General features: G+C 42.6%; 1 protein-coding gene across 9 annotated transcripts in view; it reads right to left on the bottom strand.

Moving 5' to 3' along the window:
* fli1 (Fli-1 proto-oncogene, ETS transcription factor) overlaps window positions 1-20000 on the bottom strand; it is a 56098-nt gene that overhangs the window by 33129 nt on the left and 2969 nt on the right. For 4 of the 9 annotated variants that reach the window (XM_084331370.1, XM_084331372.1, XM_084331373.1 and 1 more), the window contains exons 3-5: window positions 10154-10365; window positions 8366-8520; window positions 3095-3298 (exon numbers count right to left, since the gene is read on the bottom strand). In XM_084331370.1, coding sequence (XP_084187496.1) covers window positions 3095-3298; window positions 8366-8520; window positions 10154-10365 — 571 coding nt within the window. Of the gene's footprint in view, window positions 1-3094; window positions 3299-8365; window positions 8521-10153; window positions 10366-15944; window positions 16136-17820; window positions 17842-20000 lie in introns of those variants that run through there. The other 5 variants (XM_084331371.1, XM_084331374.1, XM_084331377.1 and 2 more) reach the window with 3 other exon arrangements.

Here is a 20000-nt window from a genome sequence, read left to right on the forward strand (position 1 = left end):
TGGAAGTTCGGCTCAGCTCCAGCTCTTGTGAGTGAAGCCAGAGGTCTCCTCTCTGGACTTGGTTTTACTCCTCGTCTGTGATTGTGTTTGTTTGTGCTCCAGGGAGAGAAGGGGAACCGCTTCAGTTTCCAAATCAGCAGCCCTGCAGGGCCGGCATAAACCCTGGACCCTCTCCTCCTCCTCCTCCTCCTCCTCCTCCTCCTCCTCCTCCTCCTGGCTTTCATAGATGTGCTTTTGCTACACGGTTCCACTTGCCCCAGGGCTCCCAGTGTCAATAATACCACGCTTTCCTCTCCGAGCGCTGCCTGAAACTGGTCAGTCGTCCAGACGCGGGACGGGAACATTCATCTTTTTGATTGTCGGGAACGGGTCCAAGGCAATTTCAATTGGCAAGCGAGGAGGATTCCCGAGACATCTCTTCTGTCTCCAAGGCACACAAGGTCTAAATCAAAGCGGAGAGTGACGGTCAGAGTCGCGGTGCAGCCTGCCTAAGCCGCGGCAAAGTCCCCCCGCAGCCAGCGGCCATAATGAAAAACGCACTCTGCGGAGTGCGTGCCCAGTGGCGCTCAGACACGCAGATCCACCCGCTGCAGAGGCGCACAATGAGGCCGTTATGCTCGGCACAGAACACCTCCCTCTGCCCAGACTCCGTGCGCTGAGAAAACTGTTGACACCCACAAAACTCAGTTCCCATTACGTCACGCCGGAGCCCCGTCACATTTTTTTAGGAGTAACGTTCAATTTAGTCAGTGACTCCACCCGACTAAAGGTGTCGTGACATTCTGCGACCACTGTCCTCTAGCCTCAGCAGCTCACGACTAATTATCAGGCTCAAAAAGAGGGGACAGTGAAAACCTCCGCGTGGGATCGCCGGCTGTTTCGCTCCCACTTCCAGACGGTGGCACGGCGTGTCGCCCATGCCTCGCGATCCACCGGGCCCTTCAGCACACAGTGAGCGCTCAATAACCGCAACTTTAAACACTGTTCGTCCAAATAATCTCCCGTGCCAGATGCGGTCTGTCATGGTGACATCTTATGCTTATGAATTTAATAATATTTTGGATAATAATAACACTAAATAAATTTTTTATTTTTATAGAGCAGTATCTCTCTGGCGAAAAACATGTAAAGAAGTGATGTCCAGAGAGAGAGAGGAGAGAGAGAGAGAGAGAGAGAGAGAGAGAGAGAGCGAGAGAGAGAGAGAGAGAGAGAGAGAGAGAGAGAGAGAGAGAGAGGAGAGAGAGAGAGAGAGAGAGAGAGAGAGAGAGAGAGAGAGAGATGAGAGAGAGCGAGAGGAGAGAGAGAGAGAGAGAGAGAGAGAGAGAGAGAGAGTCTCCTTCGTTGTGAATTACATGATACACGTCCCATGCTGCGCCCAACACACGGGCCTAGTGGTTCCTGAGGCAATGCACCTGGGCTCATCTCACTGTGGACTATGTGGAAACAAGGCGCTGCAAAGTGGAGTGGGGGGGGGGGGGGGGGTCAGGGTTGATGGTTATCTTCCAGAGGGAACGAAAAACCCTTTGGTTTCCATGGCTGAGCAAAAAAAAAAAAAAAAAGGCCTGGGCGGCCATTTTAGAGAAGCTAGTCCAGGTTTCCAGTAAGAGGCAATTTCATTGTTTGTTGACAGTAATATGAACATACTGCGGTGACAAAACAGCTTGTGTCACGTTGTTTCCCTCTGGTTTGGCATTTTCACCCTTGCTTCTCCTCCAAGAGTAAGAGAGATACTCTGGGAAAAAGAGGGCCAGTGTCTACACCGACATGTTGACATTAACCTCTGTTCTTTGCAGAAGACAAATGCAAATGCAGCCTTCGAACTAGACACAAATAACGTTACCCACAGCGGGAGAAGACAGAGCTTCTTTTTTATTTTTTTTATTTTTTGTTGCCTGTGCCATGTCCCTGAGGGAAAACAATCCTGTTCTTTGTGTTTTTTATACTTGTTGCGGCACTAATCCCATATTTGGGATAATAACTGCTTTGACTTGAATATTCCTTACTGTTCCATTGATATTGCTGGCATTTCCTATTATTATTAAACACTACCATAGATGCTGATCACTGTGATCTTAGCTCAAATAACTGTACCTGTTGATTCTAGCATTGGTTGCTATGACAACCCGTTAACTCAGGGGTTCCCAAGCTGTTTTGTTGTGCAAACCCATATTGAAGTCAGACGATTTGTGTGATCCCAACATTTGATATGCTGTAAAACTTAAAATAAAAGCAGAGTCCCAAATAGATGCAGGAGAGCAGGAGCAAGAGCAGGAGCTAAGTCTTATATGCCATCTTCTCCTGAGCACCAAGTAATATTCATACTGGTTTAAGCTCTAGCCACATTTTCAAGAAATTTGCCTAAAAGTACATACCCAAGTAAATGGAAGATTGCTCCATTTCTACAAGGACCATTAGCATGTTCTTGGTATCTAGGTAGGGACATCTATGGACCTATTGTCTTTCCATATTTGATGGTGAATAACTAGCTAACATTGACCAGACGTGAAACATTGCCACTGAGCTCATTCAGCACCTTCTTGAGATCGAGTGTAAAAAAAACTCTAAGCAAATTAATATAGGGCAGATGATTTACAGGGTTTTTTGTAGATACAGTACTGCATTTTGCCATCCGGACACATGCAATTTGAAATATGAATATAGAATATAGAATACCTATATATTATATTCCCTCCCCTCCTAAATTAGGTGTGTTGTTTTTATGCAGCATGTATAGACTAATAGGCTGCCCATATAGCTTTATAGAGCAAAAGAGGTTTAAGCAAGATGAGCGTCGGAAACTAATCCTAAAAAAGCGTAAATATGAAATTTGTGGGCTGTTTTCCATACATGAGCTGGATGCATTTCTTCCATTTCAAAATTACTACAATTTATTACTATGGTCATTTTAGTATGACTTAGTATAGTTTGATTTAGTTCTCAGTTTAATATATATTTTATTTTTATGAGAAGCCAGTTGATGATTCTCCATTATTGAAATACTTGCTTTCCCTGAGGTAATTGAGTTGATGAGTGAGAGAAGCCTGCATTAACTTCAGTTTTGACGATTCTTGATATGTAAATCGGTATTACTTACTTTCCCTGAGGTAATTGAGATGAGAGAGCAGGACTTCAGCGTTGTACATGGTGGTGAGCCGGAGGAAGTCATCCTTGCTCATCTTGCACAGATCTTTTCCATCTGTGTTCTGGAACATGGGCGTGTCGATCTCCAACAGGCCGTACTCCTTGATCGCCCACTCTAGCCACTGGCGAACGTGATCCTGGGACCACAACAACGGGTCTGAAGGGGGAGGTAGAGAGAGCGTCATGGGGTATAGTGGTGGGGAATATATATTGTTATGGTATCAATCGATGATGTAAATAATCGTTAGCAGTAGTTGTAATGATTACAACTACTGCTAACGATTATTTACATCATCGATTCATACATCAATCATTTTAGTGATTCATCTGTGCATACAGTATAAACACTAGATTTTCATTAAAAAAAGATTTAACCTGAAAATGATAAATTTTCATTTAAGTGTACTGGGTGTTTTTAGAACATTTCTGAACAGTCGTAGTGCTTCTGAATGTATGTTTTATTGTCTTTTGTATTTCCATCAGACGAGATGCTCTAGAACAATTAACTGCCACTAATTAAATGTTTCAAAGCAATGATGCAGTAATTTGTAATCGATTGAATCGATTCAGTTGATACATTGTGACACTATTTATCAATGATAATTTATTTCTATGAGTATAGTGATAGTAAATGGTAAATGGTTTTGATTTTTTTTATTTCCCAGAGGAGCTATCATTTCAGCCTTTTTTTGTATTATTATTTATTTATTTTTTGTGACTCATTTCACTTAGAAATCTTAATATATTGCAATATATGGAATTGCAATACACATCATCACAGAACTCGCTGGATTGTGATGCCATTGTTAACGGGTCCCAGGTATCGTGACAGTATTGTATCGTGAGGTCTCTGTTCCACCCCTTAGGGGGTCTTAGTGACTGGACAGAAGGAGAGACAGAAGGGGATAGAGGGTTCAAAGAAAGTTATATCAGCTGCCCGATGGTGGATCTGGAGGGAGTGGAGAGACAGGAAAGGGAGTTTTTTATCTACTGGATCTACTGGATTACTGGATCCAGTCTGGAGGGAAAACACTAAGTTGACCACGCGTGGTTAAGGAGTGGCAAACATGTGGAGAGTTATTAGGTCAATAGATGACTGGCCTTTTCGGATAAGTTTAGCACTAAGGCTTAAGTGGCCTTTAATATGGAAAATGTGCCATGGCTCCCATTTAATTTCCATTAAATGAATCAGATGTGCTCATTCTGGGGAGAAAAGAGCTACTTTCTTTAGCAATAAAGTGAGTCTACTGATTTTTATTACTTATTTTTAAAGGAACACACCAACATTGTGGGAAATGCGTGTATCGTCTTCTCCAGAGTCAGACAAGAAGATAGATACCAATTTCCTCTCTGTGTGTTCAGTAGAAAGCTATCCGGCTGCAAGCTAGCCTAGCTTAGTACAAATGAATGGAAGCGGATATGGATCAGCTAGCCTGTTGGTCAAAAACACCTCTCCCAGAGTTTTAAGCTATCTTACTCTGGAGAAGACAGTAAGCACATTTCTCATAATGGTGGCGTGTTCCTTTAAATGTTATGGGGAACACTAACCAAATGAATAATTCCAATATGTTTCTTCCATGGCTTAGGAAAATTCAATCAATATGTGTGAATATGAGCTACTCTCTTCCACAGCCAGACACCAGAGAAGTCAGACTCAAGCTTGTGATGTCATGAGGTATAAAGTTTGGAGCTGCTCCATAAACAATGAATGGGAGATTTTGTGGACCAACCGAATGTTTGTTTTCTTTTTAATACCCAGATGGGTTTTATTCTATGGTAGTGTTCTCAGTTCTGAAACGGAAAATGTACCCATATACACAATTCCCCGGGGTGCTCTCAGTGTCATCTTTCCCTAATTCATTGTCTATGGAGCAGCTACGGACTTTATGCCTGGTGATGACATCACAGATTTGAGTTTTAGGACTCTAGGGCACAGGTCGGTAATAGGCGGCCTGCGGGCCGGAATTGGCCCGCCAGCAATAATATCTGGCCCCTCAGGTTATTTTCAATTATTATTATTATTTTGACCAACTAGGCTAGGCTATATGTTAGCTATAATGTCCAAATAGAGAAACTACCACCACCTAAAGAATGCTTATTATACTTTGTTTTATCCATGTTGAGAGTGAATAACAGGTAGGCAGCGAGGTGCAATGTAGCGCTTGCTCAACATGAAAAAAGTCGGTGGACAGCGCCTGGTGCTGAAATAACAAACAAGCAGTGTGGTGTGAAATTAAAACACCAGTTCAGTAAGTCATTCAAACTTTACTTATATATGACTGACGGCACCACACATGTGAACAGTAACAATGCAATTAAACTGAAGTCAAATCAGAGAAAAAAATTCTGAATCTGCTTCAAGAAGATGCGCTACATTAGGTATATAAGGAATTACAACAAGACATTTATTAACTAAATAAAAAATACAATTAGGCTTTTAACCCTCTAAATCCGGGCGCAACACTAAACATGTTTTGTAAAACATTAAATATCTTTGGATTTGTTTGTGATAAAGACTTGCTTTATTGTATCGGAATCGATTGTCATCTAAAAAATTGTGTGCATCTCTCAGAGAATGTGCGGATGTAAAGCATAGAATCTTGAAATATCTAGATTGGTTGATTTCTCTGGACTGCATCTAATCCGCTGTATCTATCCAATTATCATATATCTATGTCTGTCACTATAGCCAATGGAAATGCTAGAAATGGTCACATGGACTGGGAGAACCAATGGAAAATTCCTATTGTTTCTCAATAGTCCAGTGCACTCCACAGAAAGGGCTGTCAGATAGAGGGGCTGGTTGCGCGTAATGTAATGTCTCTTTTTTTCATTTTATAATAAAATGGCAAAAAGACAAAGGTATAATGTTCAGTGCAAATGTGTATGTCGTTTACAGTTTATTATGCCACCTATGCAGTTCGTTTATTTTGTCCATTCTCTGCCTCTGCCACAAATGTATGTCTTAGTTATAAGGTGGTCTGTCACAGAGTAAAACATTTTTCACTATCAATATATTAAATTAGCCATTGTTTTTGTTTCCTGCCCCCCATACAATGGCTTGGAAAAAATGTGGCCCTCTGCCAAACTTAATTGCCTACCCCTGCTCTAGGGTATATGGGAGAGAGTTATCTGTGTTCCCTAATAAACTACATTTGCTGTAGTTCACCTTTAACCTCGAATCCTCTACCTTTATTCTGCGTTGTCTCAATGTCGTTATCTGGTGAATTTTAAGCAAAAAGTGTGACTCTTTCTGGTTTACCAACATCGCTAGGTGCGCAGCAGTCTTGGTAGTCACAGCCAAACCAAAATATTTTGTTGTTAAATCTTGTTAACAATCATCAGGCACATTACTTTAAAAGGAACACATTGGGAGGGAGGGTCTCAATTGGGGACTTTGTGTCTATGTGTAGCTTGATTGGCTCAGACCGGATCGTCTTAATAATTAGCTGGCGGTGATGATGCTGAGAAATCCGTCTACTGGGACGTGTAAAAGGCTGATAGACTAGCAGACTCCCGTTGCCTGTGTGCATTTAGTCACGCTCCCAGGAGTGAGGTATGGCATTGCAAGAGGAAGAAAAAAACAGCTTTAACCCATGACCCGGCTAAGTAGATCTGGGGGTCATAAAACATTTACAACATTGGCAAATTTATACCAATAGAGTGCGGTGCCTCCATCTGAATACACATCAGAACAACTGAGGAGGGAAATAAAGCCCCAGCACCTGTGCAAATACGCAGTGGATATTTACAGACACAGTGCTGAACAAATAAGAGACAGATTCCATATCGCTGTGTGTGAAGTATGAGTTTGATTGCATTTACATCACTAGAGGCACTTGATCCCGACATTGTATCTGTTATCCTCGGAGCACGAGGCTAACACGGCACTTGGATATTTGAGCATGTATCAGGTTTTTTGCCCACATAAATCTAATCAAATCAAATCACATGGTGGGTATTAGGGTGGCTGGGATGGCCTAGAGCTAAACAGGCCTACCAGTAACCGAGAAGTCGCTGGTCTGATTCTTGGCAGGAGGATGTATTCCAGCTGTGAGCTGTGAGCCACCTCTGCCAAAGTGTACTTGAGCTCGACACTGAACCCTGAGACAGTGCACCGTGCTCTAGACTCTCTGGCTCGACACTGAACCCTGACGCGGTGCACCGTGCTCTAGGGATGGGTACCGAATTCGGTACTTTTGAGGTACCGAACCGAAACACGTCGGTACTACCGAGTATCGATTCAAGTGAGATACCAAAAAATTAAAATAAAATAAAAATAAAAATTATTATTATTATTTTTTTACCTTTTTTCTTTACATGTCAACGTTCACACGCACAATATATGCTTACCTAGGATTTGACTTGATTCAACAACAAAGCAGTCGGAGCGCAAGCCGAAAACTGTCGAAATTGTAGTTATTTGAAGTTTGGATTTTTTTTTCACGGCTGAGGTAGGTAAATTAAATTTGTTTAGACTAAAGTACAGAAAAAAGGTACCGTTGGGTACCGGTATCGATTCACAGGTACCGGTACCGTATCGGTTCAAATGTGAAAGGTACCCATCCCTACCGTGCTCTAGAATCTCTGGCTCGACACTGAACCCTGAGACAGTGCACCGTGCTCTTCTAGACTCTCTGGGTCGACACTGAACCCCTGAACTGAACCCTGAGGCAATGCACCATGCTCTAGAGTCTAGACTCTCTGGGTCGACACTGAACCCCTGAACTGAACCCTGAGGCAGTGCACTCTCTAGACTCTCTGGGTCGCATGATGTAGCGGGCTGCATGTATCTAGGAGAGCTGTGTGGGAATAAAGTACACTTCTACACCAGTGGCTCTCAATCTGGGGATCAGGACCCATGGGGCCCCAAGATGATTTTGGAGGGGGTCGTAGAAATATATGGAAATACATGATCATACTAATAATCTCTGGTGTAGATGCGTTTCTGTACTTGTGAATAGTTTAAGTCTATATAGCACCTCAGATGATCAAGTGAAATAGCCTGAAATAATGGGTAAATAAAATCATTATTTGGTGTCAAAGGTCACCATTCTGTCTATGCTTGGCCATGATGAGGGGGTGGAGGTCAAAGTTCACCATTCTTGCTTGGCCCTGATGGAGGTCCCTCTGTTTTCAGGGATCACAAGCTACATAGGGTGAGAACCACAGTTCTAAATGTAAAATGTCAATAGTTTCAATAGTGGGGACAGTATAGCCTTACCTGCAGGTACAATGACTCTCCTCTCATTGGTGGTCATGTTGGGAGGCGGGCCATTCTTCTCGTCCATATAGTTTCCGTAGTTCATCTGAGATGTGTCGTTGCCCCCCACCAGCTTATTACATTTACCCACACTGCAATCCACTGGAGACTCCCTACTACACAAACACATGTACACACACACCCATGCACATACATGCGCGCACACACACATACACACACATGCACGCATACACGCACGCACACACACACACATACACACACACACACATGCATGCATACACGCACAAACACACACACAGATACACACACACACATGCATGCATACACGCACAAACACACACACACATGGATGCATACACGCACGAACACACACACACACACATGCATGCATACACGCATGCACACACACACACACACACACACACACACACACACACACACACACACACACACACACACACACACACACACACACACACACACATGAGATCAGTAAGTAAACTCATATAATCTGCCTCAAGGAACAATAATTGCTGTAAGCATATCGGTGATTCTAAGTGGATACATGGTATGGTTATAGCCTACATGAAATATAAGTGGGCAAAAGAAACAGTTGTTAAAGGAAACTATGCTTTATGATGGACGGATGACCAACTTTGGCTTCACTTTACTTGACTTTGGCTTAACTATAATTCAGGCACACAGCTTAAATTGATTATAATGTTTAATAACAGGGTCTTACGTAAAACAGGCTTATCATGTTGTGTCTTTTCATTAAAGGCCCAAGTGTAAACAGATGGGTAACCCTAACACTAACAGCAGACAGCAAGTCAATATTAGTTCTATCGTATCTGCTGGATTTTGTCGTCGTAAAGCGTTTGTTTACGTCGCTAATGTTTGTAAACACTGGAGTGAAAACAACATGTTGTATTTTTTAGACGTGCAATCTTGTTCAAGTCAAGTCAAGAGTTGTATTTGTCACGGCATACAAGTATACAATGAAATGCGGGTGGTCTTGCCCGCAACGATGTGCAATACAGTAGTACAACATATAATAGAATCCAATAAACAACATTGTGCAATAAGCAGGTAACATAGTGGGACATCACGGTATTTGTACATAGTTATTTACAGAGCATGAAGGACATGCTAGGTCCTTTGGTAGTGCAATATACTGTTACTATACTATTTTTAAAGTGACCTTTCCTTTGTGGCCATAAGTGTGGGCGTGTGCAGCATGAGTGAGTGCTTTCTCATGTTAAAGTGGCTGCTAGTGTGCGAGCGTGCACAGCGTGCGTGTCGTGTGTGTGTTATGGTTATGGTTATGATTATGGTTATGGTTATGGGTTCAGGTAGTGGTTAGATAAGGGCGACCAGCTGGTTAGATCCATACATCAACCGTCTGACGTTTTTTAAGAACGTCATAGTAATCCTTTCCATTTTATATAAATATTGATGTTTTCAAAATGAATACAACTCTTCAAAAATATATGTGACTATGCCCCACCCACGTTGCTATGGTGGGGGGGAACAAAGAATCATTGGGGCTTTAAGCCAATTAAGCAAACCGTCATGTTATTTCATCTGTATATTGATATAGAGCACTATTATTCTGTAATGTGTACCCCATTATGAATATAGTTATAATACTCCATACTATAGATGGACTACTGTGTACCTAAGTGTTCACTTAATAAACTTTAAAGTAGCAGCCTCAGTAACTACTAAGATCACCAGGTGTTTGATAAGTGTAATATACACAAAGGTACAGAAAACCTAGAGCCGTACCTGGATCCGTTCATGTGCTCATATTCTCTCTTGACGTTGACCCTGACTGGCTGGTTGATCCACTCTTGCTGTGGGGGTAAGGGGTTGATTTTGTGGGTCTGGCCGTAGTCCTGTGTGCCAGATGCAGTCATGTCTGTCTTAGGCAGAGGGGCAGCAGCAGCGTATGGAGGCTCAAATAAGGACTGGTCTTCACTCACCACTGATAGCGCCTCCTGCAGGTCAAAGGAGAACAGTTTTAACACTCAGAAATGTCAGCAGTCACAACTTCAATAAAAAACAACTGTGATCTCCAAACTCCAATCTCTTGGACATTTTGTTTTTAGTTTTTTTAGTTTTGTTTACGTAATTATGTGCAGTTACGTATCGTATCGCAATCTGGCATCCTGCGTGCTTTGTGTATACAGCACTCAGGCCTCTGTAGCATCTGTAGCTTCCTGTTGACGTTAGCGTGACTTCAAACATGCCCACCGTATAGTAAGACAGGGCGCTGCGACGCGCGGGCCCTCGTCTTGTCTGCGGGCCCCGGGTTCCCCTCCGCACAGCTGAAGCCTCAACAGAAGCGAGGGGTCATGGTTACACTGACCCCACTGCTGTGGCTCAGCTGGAGCAATGTAAGTTTATTAAAGAAAACAAACCCTGCAAACGTGGGGCTTGGCGAGATACTCCCATTGTCTCTCCACGTGCTCCGCGGCTCATGACTTGGAAAGCGACGTATGGAGCGCATACGTACTCGGGGGGAACCCAGTTTAACGTCGGATCTCGCTGTGATTGTTTGATAATGTTCAGAGTCAGACCACCCCGCCGTCCCAAAGCTCTCACATTCAATAACTGGGCCCTTCGGTGAAGAGCGATAAATGAGTCTGTTTTGAATCTTGTTTCTTGTTGTACAGCCTGTGTATTAAAGTTGTAAAGTCAATTCGAATCACATGGGATACATCACCCTGAAGTACTCAACATTGTCTTTTAACTAGGTATGTACACACTATTCCTTCTTGCCATCTTTCTATTTAAGAGTGTTTCATGTGAAAACTTGAAATAGAAAAACAGATGTATTAGGTTGATTATCTGGAGGAATAAGTGTCCCCAGTGTCCCTGGAAGCCACATTGGGGACACTGTTATCCACTATATGTGGACCTTCATGAGTTGGGCAACTTGCCATTATTGTGTCATCCACGGTGTCAAACGAAGACAACAACAACATGTCTGAACGCCAAATCATTACATTTAAAGGACACTGTGTGGAGGATTAAGCTGGAAGACTGACGCACATCTGGGTCTGAGGACATGTGATGGGGACAGCTTAGACAGAGACACGTCTAATCTTTGAGGATTGAAGGGTTTCTCAGTCCACGGTATATCTGTCTCAGAGGAAAACCAAATGCTACCTGATATTCATTGAAAAATACACAGGTGAGGAATATAAATATTATTGGTAAAAGTATATAACAATCCAACAGTGTTTCAGCAAGGTTACCCCTGGAAGGCACCTCTGTCATCAGGGTCAACCCTGGAAGGCACCTCTGTCATAAGGGTTAACCCTGGAAGGCACCTACTTCGTCAGGGTTACCCCTGGAAGGCACCTCCGTCGTCACGGTTAACCCTGGAAGGCACCTTGTCAAAACCCCCCTTTTTTTTCTTAATGCACTTTTATAAATAAATATTCATCTTTATTTTCCAGATATATGGCAGATACCCTTTTCTTTCCTGTATTTTTACCTCATGTGAGCACCTTGGTGTTGTTTTGCATAGTGGCACCACATTTATCTGATTCATTCTTACGTAGATTGAGACAAATACCAATCTGGTACATATTTATCAAAACACTATATTTTTATTTGTGTCCTACAATAATACAAACATTTTGTATTTGTTTACATTTAAAATAACTATTTTCTAGGTAAGTTTTAGTGTAATTGAAATTCAAAATTAATGTATATTTACCATGGATTGATATGTGTATATATACATAATGTCCTGTACTAATAAATTATGATTATTTCATGCTGGTAGCAGATGGCAAGACACTTCTGGTGGCAAAAATAGAATTAAGCTAACAACCAACCAATATTTTAAATAACAAGAAAATAGTATTGGAGGAAACCAATCATCAGCAGGATCTCTCCTATTGAATATCTTCCAATATTGAATGGCAGCCGATCAATGCGATTAGAGCATACAGTGCATCACTATGCCGTTACATCACTATGACTAGTATTACATATATTTTTATAATCAGGTGATCTGCTTAAAGCTTTTAGGCTCTAGGGAGGAAAAGTAAGGAATGGCCGGGTGAGAAGGTGAGGATGGACAGTGAATGAGCTCAAATAAGCAAATAAACAAAAATAGTAAATATCATCACCCAACTATAATACAGATAGGTATTCACTATGGAGCATATAGGAAGTGATGAGTAGGGCGTGGGCGATACTGCCAAAATGTCATAATTTTTCTACAATTTTTAACACATTTTTGCAAATCACGATATCTATCATAATATTTTTCACTTTACTTCTCTATGGCTATTTTACAAGTTACTGAACAGTACAAATGGTAACAATACTCCATTCACAGCCTGTATAGGCCTAATAGGGAAAAAAACTAGTTTAAAAAGGTATATCATGAGTGGATATTGAGAAAGTTATAGAATAGAAATTACATGTGGATTGTGCAAGAACATATCACGACCTCCACGATTTACCTGTGAATGCATTATTGTGATGAAATCTTAATAACTGATCTCAGATCATCATATCGCTGCACCCCTAGTGATGGAACTGCTTCTGGGGTCACATGGTGGTCAATGTAGTCTGCTGTATATGGACCACGCTATGGCAACATCTACCCAGGGCTGGGAGGTATACTGACTTTGATTTTTACTATGTCATCCACACTATATACATACTGCAATAATAAGTACACATACTCTATATTTTTAAGTTAATTTTAAAAACTATTCTAATTTATTTTTTGTGTGAAAATAGACCATTTTCTCCATAATTTGGAGTGGCACAGTGGCACCATGGCAACTGTATTACAACACAAACACATGGAAAAAAACAAAAACAATCATATCACATTGTAATTTATACTGGAAACCGACATGTCACACTGTCAAAAAAAAATAAAGGAAAATATGGAGCGGTGGTATTTTGGCCATATTGCCCTGCAGCCCTTGCATCTACCCCATTCCTTTAGAACTGGAGAGACTTTTTCCAGTGATTTCATCATGTGGGCCCATCATCGGTCTGGACAGACAGAGTATAGTGTTCAGTATCTTAGTTGGACACACCAGCTCGCTGCACACGATAAAGTATAGACGAGTGAGGGAATGTCTCACTGTGGTCTGATAAGGGGCAGGACTCCACTATTATGGCTGTTGCACGTTACATGTACGCTGACATATCAGGCCGCACCACGGAATCCATGATTGGCAAGTGGCATGTGCGTCTATCAAGATTAAATAGAGGTTTTAAAAATAGGAGTGCACCATCTCTCTCTCTCTCTCTCTCTCTCTCTCTCTCTCTCTCTCTCTCTCTCTCTCTCTCTCTCTCTCTCTCTCTCTCTCTCTGTGTGAAGAGACATTCTGAGAGCAACAGACTGTGCCAATGTGGTATGTTTTCTTTCCTAGTATCAGTGAAGAACACACACACACACACACACACACACACACACACACACACACAGACAGACAGACAGACAGACAGACAGACAGACAGACAGACAGACAGACAGACAGACACAGACAGACAGACAGACAGACAGACAGACAGACAGACAGACAGACAGACAGACAGACAGACAGACAGATAGACAGACAGACAGACATACAGACACACACACACACACACACACACACACACACACACACACACACACACACACACACACACAGGGTGCCAATGGGGAGGGTGTTGATAAAGATCCAAGTCAGTTGATCTCTCTCACTTTTTCCTCTTTCTCTCATAAGCATTTTACCACCAGAGATGCCTTTAGAAGAACCTTTCTCAAATGGTTTGTTCGTTAAAAAAGAAAAGTCAAACGGAGAGGGGGAAAAACTGTAAATCACGTAGTTGTATCATGTCACCGTGACACCTGCTGGGGGGACCAGCTCTGTGTATCAGCCCAGCCTATCTCTCTCTCTCTCTTTCTCTCTCCCAGCACACATGTGTCACGACGCGACTGATGGAGCTCCCGCTCCACACCCAGACTGCACGTGCGTCTGTTTGGCGTTCACACATCCCAGCAGAGTCAGGCAGGGGGGGCATTCACACTCACACGCACGCACACACACACACACACACACACACACACACACACACACACACACACGTCCCAGCAGTCAGGCAGGGGGGGGGCATTCCTGTCTTTTGTTTAACGGAGGAAAAGGAAACCTGTCAGGAACAGATTGTGTAGAACAGGAAGCTCTGATGACTATAGGATAACCCTTCCTCTGAGGAACTACGAATACAGTTAGCAGTCACTCATGTTATTGTAATATCAATTGCCATAAATTGTTTTGTCGTAAATATTGAGGCTGCAGGTCCTAAACACGTTTACCATCACAAACCTCCCCGACTGATATCAATACAATTAAAGCAGTGAGAATGACTGTGTTTAAATAACTAGGCTATTCAGACTGCCATTTTTTTTTTGTCTAACCAACGTTTAGGCTGCACTCTTCCTAAATTTACACCACACCCAGCCGCCACAAACCCACTACTTTAAATTTCCTAAAGAAAACACGCTGCCTTTTTCATAACTCCACACAGATGCTGCATTCTTGTTAGCAGAGCTATGTTGTTGACAGACAGATGAGCCCTGTATGAAATAAAAGCTACTTGCCATTCAACATCTGGTGGCTATACAGCCATGATGCATCTGGAATCTCAATGTCGAGGGGCAGCAGTGCTAATGTAGACCAGCGCGCTCGACTGGCAGCTAATAGTGGTCTAGTCTAGATGGCTATAAGAAACCCGACAGTATACGACTGTAAAGAGTTGTGGCCAAGAGTGTGTCGCAAAAGCGACATTTAGCGTATATATAGTAGGCCTACGGAGTTTAAGTTTCTGCGTTTCAGTTTAACTTTGAATTGAACATAACTTTTCAACGCGGCCATACAGTGGTTATAAATAAACGACATTGTATAACACAGAGATGAATTCGTGTCCGAAATACCCCAACACGTTGTAGGTTCGACCCAGGAGTCTGGGGACCCGGGGACCCGGCCGGGCGCGGTGCCACACCGCTGTGGCGCAGCTTGGACACATCATGATGAGGAGACGAGTCTAACGGTGATCCCAGCCTTATTGCTCAATCTCCCGAACCGAACCAAACCGAACCAAATCAAACTGAGCGAATGAAACCATTCCTAATCCCAGACAGTGCATAAAGGCTATAGTGCATTCGTTCTATATACGTGGTCTTAGCTTATATTATAACGTACTGTCTGGACTGAATAACCGCTCCGCTGTGACATTCCAGACGTGCGTAATTGTGCGCTCGGTCGCCACCATCACGATCTAAAAGCGTGTCTGATTTAAGCCTAAATCCAACCTCAACCTCTTCTCACAATAGCATAGTTTGTTGCAAAGAAAAAAGGAAACGTTGCGAAAGAATGAGGAAAAGAGAAGGAAATCTGGTTACCGCTCTCGGACCGACAGAGAAAGCCGCTCATTGTCGCTGGAGGTTACAGCTCGCATCACAACCAGGCTCAAACTGGAGGCGCAACTCCGGAAAAAAGCAATATCTCATCATAATAAACTCCTACTACACCCCGTCCGCCACCCTTACCTTAATAGTTCCGTCCATTTTGCGCACTTTTCAGCGGACCCCAACAATATTCCAAACATGACACGCTCCTGAATTAATCCCAGCGCCCCGATATGTCGCGGAGAGAAACAGACAGTTTACCGGATGGTTTTTTTTCCTCTACATTTGGGAAGTGAAGTCACCGCGGCCGCTGGAGGAGAGGGAGGCTGTGTGTCATGAGAGAGAGCCCTGCCTTCAGCGCGGCGGCACCAACGCGCTGCAGGATACTTGTCCCAAAGAGATAAGCGGGGACAACAATTGACTGTTCGCTCCGCTGTTATGTTTTTCCTCGGAACTATTTACAGGATGGTTTCCTGCGTTATGTGCAGAGCCATTGCTTTTAGCCTGCTGTAGAGTATTTTTCTGTACTTTTTCCCAAACATCACAAACACTGTCGAGCAGATCGGTTGTCTATCCAATAAAGACATTATCATCACACAACACAAATTGGATATGTTTTTTAACTGCACTATAATGACGAAGTTCATTCGTGCACCCTGAGATCGTTACGTGATTCCATGGTGTTTTCGAGTGTGTGTGTGGCTTTTGGCTCACGCCTACATACTATATACACTATAGACTATAGCATCTGGCCATGCCTCCACCCTGCCACTATAGTAAATCAACCGATTCTCTATTATATTCTGTTTTCCACCGTGAAATGGATATATTCAATAAAGTTCACAAAGTTTCACTTTCAAAGAGACAGATGTTTTCCTAAACGTGCTGATGAAAGCGCAGTAAATCAAAGGAAGGGAGGAACTTAAACTACCTGTGGCAAGAATTGTTGCAACCTTGTCTTTTGTTATGGCTCGCCAAGCCTCTGTGAAGTTTCCTCCGAAACACCATTAATAAAACACAAGCACGCAGCCCGAGCCGCATTATAGCCCGGCTTTACCGAGAGGGTCTGCTCTGCATGTGTGCGTCTGTTGTTCAGCACGACACAGATTGGATAATGGCATGTAATATCTCCAAATTATGGAGTATAACTATATGATTGGGGGGAAATGATACCTTCTTTTCTATATTTAAGTAACATAGAAGAACACACATAGATTTGTGGCCTGCTGATTAGTCTGATGTATATACAGTACGTAGACTAATCTGGCATATAAAGTGATAATGGTGATGATGGTGGTGATGATGATGAGGATTATGATCGTCATTGTTGTTGTTATAATAACAATTATTATTATATTAGTGTTATTATTATTGTTGTTGTTATTGTTATTAGTATTATAATTATTCGTATCAATAGCCCTGCCATTATTATTACTATACCATTATTGCATGTCTGTTCAACGGATTGTTTCTGTCTCAAAACTGCGAACAAAAATCCCCTGCCCCCCTGCCCCCCACCCCCATACTATTTTCCTTTCCTCTACCTTACGAAATTGCCCTCATCAATTCAAGCACAATTTGAGAGCAGATGCTAGACATGGAGCCAGCTCTGAACGTGACCAGACCAATGGGGCTCTGCCTGGGGGAGCGGCCTCGCGGTGCCCGAACAGAGCTGCGCCGCTATAGACTGACAGACGGGCCGGCCTGTCTGCTCTCGACTTGGGGGTCTGCCGGGGGAGAGGCCCCCCTGAGACCACCACATCTGGATCCTGCTAGGGGTCAAGGCCTCTCCTGCCTGAGGCCAGTTCAGACTCCTGTAATTAAGGGAGACACCTTGTTTAACTCTTTACTGGCCGGCTCTTTCTCTTATTCTACATTCCACAATGTGAAGCGTTCATATTATTAATATGGGCTCAACTCTGATGTTTTCCAGCGTGTTTCCAATGCCTTGAAATGAATGAGGGTGATGCATTTGTATATATATATAAATATATATCAGAAGAGTTCAGTGACTTACATTTTTGAGTGACAGACATCCATCCTTGATTGTTTACCAAAACCATGCCTTAGGTTGAACAACAGGCCTTTACACAAACACGCAACATATCCACCCGCTCATGCCAACCATGGAGGTTATGCAAAGGAAGGACAGGGGTCCAGGACCTGCCATGGCCATAATGAGTGCAGTGGCAACAAACATTTTGGAAGACCAATAAACAGATGCAAGTTGGTTTACACAGCGAACCACAGAACATCTGGCTCGACGCTGGAACTAGACAGCCAGACATTTCTTCCTATACCACGAGCCAGTAGCTCCTCTGTCTCTCCATTGGGGCAAAACGCCAGGAGTGGGCGGACACCGTTGAGGTTAGTTCAGTGTTTCAATTGTTAGGCCCATCCTCTCTCATCTTTATTTAGCCTATACTGAAGCGCATACGGCACTAATATACTGATTGATTGATTGATTGAAAAGTTTATTAACAGATTGCAGAATGGGTACAGTACAGTACATCTCAATACATACAATTGTTAAGGGGATGCAGACCAGAGAAAGACTTTCGTCTTGTTTCCACCAGGGTCCCCCATTTTCAATTCATCATAACATATATGACATACATGACATACAGATAGACAGTACTGCTACATCTATACATTTATGACATATCAGATTTGCAAATACAGTACTGTTTGTGATACAAAAGTGTCCAGATGCATGAAGCTTATTGCACAGGAATATGATATAGACCTATACGCATTGACGTGGCCTATACGTCCAGTCTTCAATGTCCACTTAATCATTCCTCGCGTGAGGATAATGATGCATAGGCATAGCCTGCTGACTTAGTTGTATGACAATAATTTCAGACTGTATTATTAAGACCAAGACATAGTCCTACGCGAATCATCTTATTAACTAGACTATCGCGTTTTGGTACCCCCCCCCCCCCAGTAAAAAGACAGCCCAAGTCAAAATACTGAGGGCATGAAGTGGAGTCTGCTGCATTATAAGCACGAACTGTCTGGCCCCTTGCTTGAGGCCATAATTAATTTGAGATTTATTTTTATTGGAGGGCTCGAGTCTCGCCATGGCCTTAACCAAACAAAGCCAATTCTAGACCATTCGCTCGAATGAAGCAGACTATTTCTTTAAAATGTGTCTTGATGCGTGCCACACTCAGTCTGACCATAATACAGTGAATTCAGATTCAGATTCCTTTATTGTCACGTATTATTCTATTTACAGCAAATAAATAAAGAATGTGTTACTATACTTGCACAACTAAATGCATGCTGAAAGTGAGCATATCAACCGTATCCCTTTCAGAAAATGCTACCATTAGGCTAAAATCATACACGGAATCATGACTCACTGCCTAAAGAGGCACATTCCACTAAATATAAAAAGATGCCAGGCCATGCGACATTGAACGTTCTAACAAAAAGACTGCCTTGTTCAGTCTCCAGGGCGTTTTGTTTCCCCTTCGTTGACTTTCTCTCTTATTTGGGGAGCACTGCAAGACTCATTTCAAAGCATATTTTCTCCTAAAACATTCCTTGCTATTGAACTCCCCTTAAAACAAATCAGGAATTGTTCACAGCACTCGGGTCTGTGGGCTCACAGAAACTCGAGTCTTTCTGCAGTGGCGCAAACAGTACGACTGTATGAAAAGACCCCTTATGCAAAAGGCCAATAGGGCCCTCTTCAAAACATAACAAGTTACCCTTGGAAAAACACCTTGATTATTGAAGATATTATGAATGGCTTGTCTAAGCACGATCATTTTCACCCACTACAATCCAAGTAGTCCTCTTTTTATAATTATTATAATGGCTTGAGAATAGCCAATTCCACTCCCAACCGTGAAAGCGAGTTTGTTTCTGTGCTATATAGGCCAATAGCCAACAGCCAACAGCAACACCTTGAACTTGACATTTAGGCGTATAGTTCCATCAAACAAAGAAAACAGAATCCTCCGTTTTTTTCGGCTGCAGGAATTCACGCCACACCATGTGATTCAATACATAGTTTTTAAACGTGAAAACCAGATGTTCGCTATGTTGCTTTGTTTACATTCTTAAGACTGTGACAGAGACAGGCAGAGAGAGGGAGAGAGAGAGAGGGGGAGAGAGAGATGCAAGAGAAAGAGAGAGAGAGCTCGCCTTCATGATGTCAAATATGATAATGAGCTATAACTG

Source organism: Notolepis coatsorum (assembly GCF_963971535.1).
Source record: "Notolepis coatsorum genome assembly, chromosome: 1".
NCBI classification, from domain to species: domain Eukaryota; kingdom Metazoa; phylum Chordata; class Actinopteri; order Aulopiformes; family Paralepididae; genus Notolepis; species Notolepis coatsorum.